This window comes from Plasmodium malariae, assembly GCF_900090045.1.
Source record: "Plasmodium malariae genome assembly, chromosome: 12".
Classification (NCBI taxonomy): domain Eukaryota; phylum Apicomplexa; class Aconoidasida; order Haemosporida; family Plasmodiidae; genus Plasmodium; species Plasmodium malariae.
Window position 1 is genome coordinate 3,010,843 of NC_041786.1, and position 10,906 is coordinate 3,021,748.

Consider the following 10,906-nt stretch of genomic DNA (forward strand, 5'->3'; position numbering starts at 1 on the left):
TGTAGATGCATAATTATGTTAACCATAATTTTGGTATAGTATTATTAAGTATATATTTCAATATTATAAATGTTACATATGTGCAGGATCTTTGGAACTGTCAAGTACATATATATATATATATATATATAATAATAAAATTTATTATTTAAAAAGAGCTATAATATAATTGGAAACCTAAAAATAAAATAACTTAGTTCAACCTGATAATATATATTTATTTCGATTAAAAAAGTTAAATAAAAAGGATCCTTCTAGTACTAGAAAAGAATACCAATATTTTAAAGGAATAAATTTATAAATAACAATTGAGAAAGGAAGTACTCATTCATTACAATTAATTTTGACACTCATTATTCTTTTGTTTTTAGCAAATACATATTTCAATATTATTGTGTATGGGGGTAAATGCAAAATAGCGCTTTATAAAAAATATAGCTTGCAAGGGGAAATACATATGTGCCTTATCCGTTTGTTGGAAAAATCAAGCTAGCACTGCATAATTTTAAATAATTTAATAAACAAAATATATAAGTATAAATACTAATGTAAACACTAAAATGAATACTAAAATAAATATTAATAAAAATATTAATATTACTAAAAAGAAAATAATAATAAAAGAGAAGATAAAAATGGAATGTCAATTTATTTTTAAGCTTATAAAATTTCCATATATATTTTTGAAGAATTGAAAATACAGGAAAATATATTAATAAATTTGTAGTTTTAATTGATTTTTTTTTTTTTTTTGTATGTGTTGTCATTCTCTTCCTCATGAAAATGTAAAAAATTAAAATTCCGTAAGTCGTAAAATAGAAAAGAAGCCTTAAATATTGATTTATGTTATTTTTTTACATCCTTAGATAATAGTATTTTTCTTTTTTCTTTTTTTTTTTTATATATATGGAGGCAAAGTAGCAAACAGGACATTTTAAGCAGGTTTTAATACGAAATAAATTAAAATTTTTATATTTAAAAAAAAAAACTATCTCATAGAAAAGGGTAAATTTTTTATACAAATAAAACTAATCAGGTATAATAGCACATTCATAGAATCTTAAGTGCTTATGTAAATACAGCGTGAAATACTGTTTAACAAGTAACACAATAAAGAGGCTAAAAATTAATACGTACCCCTTTGTGGTTTATATATGAATATATATATATATAAATAAGTCAACTCTCTTAATATGAATTCAAAATTATTTATTACACTTTTTAAGAACAACTTGGAGTGTCTTAAAATTAATGGGACACCTTTTGTAGGTCTATTGTGTTTTAATTTATCCTTATTTTTTCTTATCTTTTAACTTCAAATATTTGTAATTTTTTGCTACACCAATGTACATTAAAATGGTGTAAACATTACCATTTGTTCTTGATAAAATCAAGATATAAGTTTAATAAAAAAACAAAAAAAAACAAAGCAAAATAAACAGAATAAGCGAAATAAACAGTATGAACGAAATAAACAGTATGAACGAAATAAACATTTTAAACGAAATAAACATTTTAAACGAAATAAACAGTATAAACGAAATAAGCAAAATAAACAAAATATGCAAAAAACAAAAAAATAAACATAATAAGCAAAATAAGCAAAATATACAAAATACGCAAAAAACAAAAAAATAAACATAATAAGCAAAATAAGCAAAATAAGCAAAATAAGCAAAATAAGCAAAATAAGCAAAATAAGCAAAATAAGCAAAATAAGCAAAATAAGCAAAATAAGCAAAATAAGCAAAATAAGCAAAATAAGCAAAATAAGCAAAATAAACAAAGTAAACAAAATAAAAAAAGTAAAATAAAATATATTGAAATAGTTTGAATTATATAACTCTTCTATATACAATGAATGTATGAGATTCATTGTATGTTCGATGTCCCCCATCCCTTTTATTAAAATATATAAAATAATTTTAACTATTTCAAAAATTTAAAGATATAAGGTGCATATAAGTTATGTGGTGAATTAAAATGAAAAAATATTAAGTAAAAGGTATACAAATTTTCATTTATACTCCTCTTGTTTAGTTTTTCCATTGTACTTTCACCGCTTTTTATTTAAAAAAAAAAAAAAAAAATACATATAAACACTGTTACATAACGTAAAAGGTAGCTATAAATTAAAGAAAAAGGCTTAAAAGGAAATTCCAATTTCGACAGGGATACATTTTTAGCTTGTACTAAGATGCGTAAAAAAAAAAAAATAGAATAACAATAAAAATAATAGAAGCAAAAAAGAAAGAAGTAAAAATAATAGAAGCGAAAAAAATAAAAATAAAAATGATAAACATAAAAACAATAAAAATAAAAATAGGGAATACGTGTAATCCAAATTTTATATGATAAAAGAGAAAAATAGAAAAGAAAAATTATTTGTTCATCTCAGTAATATGTACATTTGTACGTGTATCCTTACATGGTAGCATTGTAGAACTAAAAAGAACTTAAGCGAAAAAAAAGTATAGGCTCAAAAAAAAGGAAGAGGAAAAAGAAGAAAAAATAAATATAACATATATCAAAATAAAGGAATAAATTTTATTAGTTCTATATATTCTCATATAAGAACCCCATTTTTAATATAAATTTGGAGTAGAATAAAAATTTTTCAGAAAAAGATGTGTATTTTAACTCTAGTTAAAGACAACGTAAAATCAGATATATTAAAGTTAGTCCTTGATTTTATAAAGGTGGTCGTAGCAAAAAATGAAGGCAAAATAACTTTCCCTGAAATACAATACAAAAAGGTAACATATTTTTATTCTTATATACGTGTATGTACATAATTCAGTAGCATATTAAGAAGTCCATTGGTTTACAATATAGAGAACTGTTATTAACTTTGAAGGAAATACTAGGAGTTATGAATGTGTGTGTACATGTATATGTATAAATGTATACTACTTAGTTATACGTACATGCTTAAATGGATAGAAAAAAGTTTGAGTGTTGTTAAAACTGAATATAGTCATATATACATATATATGTATATTTATATGTGTACTTATTTTTTTGAGTTATCCCATTTTAAATCTCTCCTTTCTCCCAATAATACGTGCTTTTTGTAACTGGATAGGTATATCCCCCTTTTTTTTTTTTTTTTATAGAAAATTTCCTTTGAGCATAAGAATAAAATTTATAAGGAACTTTTTTGTTCCCTCTATGCGATAATTGATATGTATGATTGTTTTAATGAACTGTTTAATGAAGATGAAGATAAAGTTAGTGAAAATGAGGAATTCATTTTCCATTTAGCTAGCGATAAGTATAATCTAAAACAGCAAGATTTGAAACACTTGAATGAATTGTTATGTGAGAAATCTTTTATTGTTTCCAACAAACATTCATCAATAGTGGATATATTCTATTTTTGTTCTATTCATAAATTGCTAAGTGAAATGACAGCTAAAGAAAGAGTTGATTTCTCTCATATTTTTAGATGGTTTTTACATATTCAAGAAACCTTAACAGGAAATTTTACAACATTAAAAAAATTAGATGTTAAGGATAGCTTAGAAACCATGTTAAATAATAAAACCGCAGTGAACACAAATGAAAGAAGGAATAACACATATATGATACAGCAGAAAGCTGAAAAGGGTGCAAAAAGTGAAAATGAAAAAAATAAAAAGAAAAATGATAACGTGCAAAGTAATAGTGCGAAAAATACCAACGTGCAAAATAAAAATGTACAGAAAAAAAATGCACAAGACACGAAAAGTTTAGATGATATATCAAGATTAAACATTCTTGTAGGATATGTTGAAGAGGTAGAAATTCACCCTGATGCGGATACACTTTATTGCCTAAAAGTAAATGTTGGAGAAGATAAACCAAGAGATATTTGCAGTGGATTAAGAAATAAAAAAAATGCAGAAGAGTTAATGAATAAATATGTTTTAGTTTTAGCAAATTTAAAGGAAAAATCGTTAAGAGGAAGAAAGAGTTATGGTATGGTATTATGTGGTTCCTTTGATGAAAAAGTAGAATTACTTACTCCTCCATCAGGAGCAAAAATTGGAGAAAGGATTATTTGTGAAAATATGGATATGAACAGTTTACCTGATAAATCGTTAAGCTCTGATAAAGAGAAAAACCCATTTTTTCATATACAACCTCACCTAACTTTAAAAAATGGAATAGCTTATTATAAGGATGCCAAGTGGATGTCATCTCAGGGGGAAATTATGTGTGTTCTACAGCAGGGAACGATTTCTTAACATTCTTGTTAAATTGCATTTTTATACATATATACGCATATATGTATACATATATGTAAAAAAACTTAATACGAGATAAATGATGAATTTACTCGAAAAGGAAAAGAAGCAAAAATAGAATGAATTTTTAAATAGCTTCTCCAACAAAACCCTATTGAAGAGAAGGGAAAAAATAGTTGCACATAAGCTTATATCTTTTTGTTTGTTTTTATAGGGAAAAATGTTTTTTCTCTATTTTTCAAATTTTATTTTTTTTTTTTTTTTGGAATTGTACACCTGTTTTCATTGATTTTTTTTTATAATGCGCAAATAACATAAAATAAGTGATAAATGTAAAATCTAAAAAGTAAAATGTTAAATGTTACATATAAAATGTTTTATATAAAAAGTTATATATAAAATGTTATATGTAAAATGTTATGTGTAAAATGTAAAAATAAAAAAATTAAAATTAAAAGGAATATACCGCATCATAAACGTATCATATATGAAAGTATATATATCAATCGAATTTCCTGGTAGCTAAAATTTTTTAGAGTTAAAATGAACAGAATCATCAGAGGAAAACACAAACTACAGAGCTCGTAAAAAATAAGGGAGTCAAAACGAACTCGTAAAATTCACGTTAAGTTTTGGCATTTCATTTATGCGGTGAGGTACAGAGAATCCCTGAACAATTCAAATCTTTCTACACAGTAGTCAGAAAAAAGATAAAAATATTATATCTGTTTTATTCTTTTTTTTGTTTACATATATATCTATATAAATAAATAAATATTTGTATATATATATATATATATATATATATATATATACATACATGCGTGCATATATACGTACATTAGTACATATAATTATGCTTATGGAAAAATATAAAGATTAATGCTGTTATTATACATTCTTTTGAGTAAAGTGGAAGAAGAAAACTTTTTTACTTTTTTTTTTTTTAAACAATATATTTATATAAAAAGTATACATGAAAAAAATGGATGCCCCGCTAAGTACGAAAGTTCTAAAAAAATATAACTTGTTAATAATATGTTAAGTTTTGAAAAAAATAACAAAAAAAAAATGCACTGTGTAGGTTACTTTTTTCGAAAGTATTCTAGCTTAAATAACAAATTGAAGGTGGACAAAATAAAAACAAATGTCAATATAGTTAATGAAGAAATGACTAGCGCAATAAGTAGAAGACAGAAGGAAAAAGGAATGAAATTAGATCTAAAAATATATGAACAGTTAAGAAAAAAAATGTTAGGAAAGCCATTAAATAAGTTACAAAAAAAATATATGAACGAAAAACGTCCAAAGTTTGCACCAATATTTTTGGATCAGTTAAAACCTAGAATGATTTTATATAAGGTAGCTATTCAAGTAAGTGAGTTGCCACTACCAAAATATCCAGAAATTGCATTTATAGGTAGATCAAATTGCGGTAAATCTACATTAATTAATGAATTATGTGGAAGAACAAATAAGGCAAAAGTTAGCAAATTGCCTGGATGCACGAAACAAATTCATTTTTATAAAATAGCGAAACCTTGTTTACTTTGTTTGGTTGATTTGCCAGGATATGGGTTTGCTCATAGTAAGGAAGAATTAAGGCTCCAGTGGAATGAATTTACCTTGTTTTATTTAAAAAATAGGAAAAATTTAAAAAAGGTTTTTGTTCTTATTGATTGCCGAGTTGGTCTAAAAACAAGTGACAAGGAATTGTTACATTTTTTTGATAGGTATAATATAAAATATCAAATAATTTTAAGTAAATGTGACTTACTAAATACAAAGGATTTAGCCATAAAAATTCAAATTATAAATGAAGAAATATTTTGTTTTAAAAATTTAGAAAAACCTATTATTCCATTAAGTTCAATAAAAAGACAAAATTTGAACGAGTTAAGAAGTGAAATAGCGAAATATCAATTAAACAAAACCATTGTTAAGAATAATATTATAATGAAGATAAATGATTTAATTGAGCAGAAGAAATTGAAGAAACTGAAAAACGTTAAAGGGGTTCAGGTAGGAACAAACAAAAATGAAGGCGAAAAGGAGAGTTCCTTTAGCACTTTTACTGCATCAGACATCTTAAGCGAAAGAAAAAAAAAAAGGAACAAAAATAATTCAGAAAATAGTACCTCTAAAGATATCCTTATAAGTGATGATACGATCTTTGAAGCGTTAAATAGATGGAAAGTGTGTGATAAGATTACCTTAGATGCAACTTTTAATAAATATATGCATTTCCATGCGAATTATTTAATAAAATCCCTTAAACAGAGGTTCATAGAAAATTGCTTAAAAGAGTTTAACAAACAAGATTTACAAATTATTGATGATATTATTGAAAACTATGATAAACAGGATAAATGCGATGCTAAACAGACAGACGTAGTAGTAACAAATCATCAGTTGGGAAACACAGGAGAACAAAGTATGATATGTAAGCAAAGTTATAAGGCAAGTGATGCTAATGTGGACTACAAACAGAGGAAATATAAGAAAAAGGGGCAATTAATTGAATATGGTAATAAGAACACATGTATTAAAAGTGACAATACGATAAATTGTGATATTGATAATTATAGCAAAAACAATGAACATAATAGCATTGATTTGTCTTTACCAGATGATACAAATAATAAAAAATGGGAAGACATCTTAGCTGTTAAAAATGAGCATGTTACATATAGTGACGTACATAAAAACATGCACAGTTTAGAAATTAGGAATGATCAAGATTTTGTTAATCAATTAAGTCATGAAAATTATTTACGAAAATGTAGTGAGGATCTAGTAGTTAAGGAAAATGCTAGTAGGACTATTGACGGATCGCATAAAAAAGAAATAGATGAACATTTTAATATTTTTTCTATGAATGGCACAGATAATGGTGAAATAGAAAATGAAATATTACACAACAGCTTACTTTTGTGCTATAAAATTAAGAGTAATCATTCCGAATATATATATTCGGAAAATGTAAAAATGGAAAGTTTGTTTGAAAAAAATAATAAAAAACTAGGAAATGATTTTAAATGTATGGACTATTCTAAAATTAAAGAAGATGTTTTACTAGAGGAAGAGGATACATATTCGTCTGAAGATTTTGTAAACGGTTTAAAAAGAAATAAAAAAGAATTTTTAATGGATAATGATTCCTTAAGTAGTTATACATTTAATTTAAAGGATAAAAGTACGCATCACGTGTACGAAAAAAATAAATCAGAAGCATACAAAATTTATAGAAGTAAAATGTTAGAAAATTTGTGTGATGTCCAGAACATTTTTAATATTTCTGAAAGGGGGGTGAAGAACACGCAACAGCATATGTCCAATACGAAAAATAATTCTTCTTCACAAATTAAAAGCGGTAATATATTACACAAAGGTACGACCATACGTAATAGTTTCTCTAAGGAAATGATTTTAGAAGGACAGAGATCGTCGAGAGAGGAGGAAGAAAATATTTATATAAAGAAAAATTATATAGGTTTAAAAACTAGAAAGAAAATTATAAAAGGCACAAAAAAATTAAAATTGTTTGGTAAAAAGAGGGCAAAAGAAATAGTAAATACTCCTATAGATTTGGCTACGGATTATTTCAAATTAAGTAATAAAAATTCCACTTTTCTCGATAAAAAAAAAAATAGTTGGAACTATATTAGCTCAAAGTATAATAAATGGCTAAAAAAAGTAAACCGTAAAAATACTTGTCCAGAAATTATTAGTTCTGTTAAAAAAGAAGATGTTATGATACGTTATGTGCAAAAACAAGAAAGCAAATATAAAAAGGAGAAAAATAAATTATCAGCGCAAAAGAAAAACTTAGGTATGATAACAAAACCGCCTAATCACAAAAAAATTAAAAAAATTTCAAGAAATTTTACCCTATCTGATGAGCAAAAGATATTTGATAGAGAAGCCTTTTTTAAATATCGCGATGTTGAAAAGTGAGGTTATATTTTAAGTGCATAATACGCTAGTTTGGCACGTGTGTGTATAATTTTTTTTTCCATCCCTTTTTACATTGTGTTTATGTTTAATATATTTCTTATTTTTAATCAATTTTAATTGCGATTTATTATTTCATCACGTAAAACATACCAAAAATTGAAAATGCTTCAACAAAAATAAGCATATGGCTTCACGTTACTTCCCTTCTTTTTTACAGTGCGCTAAAAAAAAAGGAGGCTTACGTAAGCTTAAGTAAGTTTAAGTAAGCTTGGTTATATTAGAGTAACCATTTTTATGTTGAAGAAACATTTTCTATTATGTAAGCCCAGCTATTATTATTTTTACATCAGTATTTGTATTTTATAAAATAATGAATTTAAATTTAAAGAGATATGGTATGTGCATTATGTACTTAACGTGCACGAGCTTTTTCCCGTTTTCTTCCATTAAAATGCTAAAAAATTTTATTTTAATCTTTTATCGAGCATCACTGATTTGGTGTAGTATGTATGTAAATGTGCATAATTAATATACATATATATATTTATATATTATATATATATATATTTATACATATAAATACATCACAAGATAAACTGATAAATTAACATCCCCCACATTTTAGTAAGTACGAATTAATTTAACTATATTTTTTTCGTTTTTTTTATAAATTCGTCTTTTTAAAACATGACTGTTATTTTGTTATATTAATTATCTCGTTAAATTAAATATTTTGTTATATTATGGATTAAAAAATAGTAAGCATTTGAGAAAAAAAAAAAAAAAAAATAATAATAATAGTAACTATTAGTAATAACAATAAAAATAGTAATACGAATGGCTCATTCGATACACATTGAAATAAGATATAAAGGCAATACATAATTTTATCATAAATAATTTTTTGCATGTTTTTTTTTCTTTTTTTATGTTGCAAAACATTGTCAATTGCGCATTTATTACTTCCCTTCTCAATTTATTTAAAATTTTGCATATTTTAATGTAAATATTTTTTTTATGACTTAAATATTTTTTGACGTCAAAAATAAAAATTGTACAACTGGAAATACATTTAAATTTATCTGAAATTAGCTTTCGCTTTTCTTTTTTTTTTTAATATATATTCACGAACGCTGCTACACTGAAGGACGTACGTCGTAATCATCCCTACATAAGCACAACGGAGAACAGAATAGTGTATTAGGATATATATATTTATACCTATCTGTATTTATATATATATATATAGATATATACATAGATAAGTACACATCACGTAGCTCTACATTTTCGTTGGCAAATGGATCAGTTCGTAGCACCGTAAGTGGAAAGAATAATCACAAGAACTGCCATACCCTTAGCATATGCTATTATACATATAAAATTATAATAATTTTTTATAAACTGGTAGGAGAGTTAACAAAAAATACTTGAGCAAATTTTATAATAAAAATGTCCGAATAATTGGCAAAGTTTTGAAAAAGGATGGAAATGAGTTAACTCTACTAACTTGTGACAGTAATACTAAAACTTGTAATTTCAAATGTATACATATATATATATATATATATATACTTGTAGTGGTATAATACTATATGTCTTTCTCATTATTCTACAATATTCTGTAGATGAAGAAGTGAAGTGTTTTTTAAACGATGATCAAATGGCTGATTCGTTCGAGCATTATGTTGAAGTTTTAGGAAAGGTTCAAGAAAAGAGCTTATTTTATACATTTCTTTTTTGTTTAAATTAATACGAAATTAAAATTATGTGCATTTATTTATATGCAAATATACCCTTTGCCCATTCTTTAGGTGAATGAGGATGAGACCTTAAGTGACATAGTATACGTACAAAATGGAGGCAATTCGTTAAGTTAGTAAAATATGATACAAAAAAAAAAAAAAAAAAAACATTTATACACTACACTTTTAACATCATTCGTACACATACGCAAATGTACATTTATATACATTTGTACATGGTGGTCTATATATATATGTAACGTATTAACAAATTACAATGGAAAAACATGAAAAAGACATAAAATTGCAGTCCTTACATAATTACAGAAATTTCATAGATATGTTATATAGATTTTTTCCTCCATTTATTCATATATAAAAAAATACTATTTGTTAATTTAAAAATTTTGTTTTGCTTTGCTTTGCTTTGCTTTTATTTGATTTTCTTTATTTTGTTTCATTTTTACAGATTTAAACGAAATGAATAATCTAGTAAATTTAACTTTCCTTGAAGAATTTGTGGAAATCTTTTAATGGTTTTATTGAAAGAGGTTTAGATTCCCATGACACGTGCACATTATGTACATATATATGTAGGAAAACTACATAGAATGATTATGAATGAGAGGCCTTTTTTATAATTTTATTGCGAGAACATCTATTTATTTTTTTTTTTTGATAATATTTATATTTCGTACAATATCTTTTTTATTCTCTTCCTTTCTTTTTTCTTTTTTCTTTTTTTTCAATTTTTTTTTTTTTTTTTTTTTTACATAACTTTCAATTTTCCTACATTGCAGTTTATTTCACTTATTAAATATTTATTCTCAATCATATTTTATTTTTTATTATTTCATTTCATTTATTTAATGCATAAATATTTTGTACCATAAATTAAATTACAATTTGATTTTAATTTGTACATTAAACTACAAAAGATGTATATTAGTAATTAGTTAATGCTTAAAAAATTGG

General features: G+C 24.5%; 3 protein-coding genes across 3 annotated transcripts; all 3 read left to right on the top strand.

Annotated features, from left to right (window-relative positions):
- Window positions 1–2,627: 2,627 nt before the first annotated feature.
- tRIP (tRNA import protein tRIP, putative) lies at window positions 2,628–4,229 on the top strand (the record flags this gene model as incomplete). Its single annotated transcript, XM_029006991.1, has 2 exons — window positions 2,628–2,756; window positions 3,117–4,229. The coding sequence occupies 2 exons, from the start codon at window positions 2,628–2,630 to the stop codon at window positions 4,227–4,229; spliced, it is 1,242 nt and encodes a 413-aa protein (XP_028863425.1).
- A 1,071-nt stretch (window positions 4,230–5,300) lies between these two features.
- PmUG01_12074800 (GTP-binding protein, putative) lies at window positions 5,301–8,186 on the top strand (the record flags this gene model as incomplete). Its single annotated transcript, XM_029006992.1, has 1 exon — window positions 5,301–8,186. One exon carries the CDS (start codon window positions 5,301–5,303, stop codon window positions 8,184–8,186), a length of 2,886 nt encoding a protein of 961 aa, XP_028863426.1.
- A 1,300-nt stretch (window positions 8,187–9,486) lies between these two features.
- On the top strand, window positions 9,487–10,465 carry PmUG01_12074900 (replication factor A protein 3, putative; the record flags this gene model as incomplete). Its single annotated transcript, XM_029006993.1, has 5 exons — window positions 9,487–9,506; window positions 9,598–9,704; window positions 9,815–9,891; window positions 10,001–10,061; window positions 10,401–10,465. The coding sequence occupies 5 exons, from the start codon at window positions 9,487–9,489 to the stop codon at window positions 10,463–10,465; spliced, it is 330 nt and encodes a 109-aa protein (XP_028863427.1).
- Window positions 10,466–10,906: the final 441 nt, after the last annotated feature.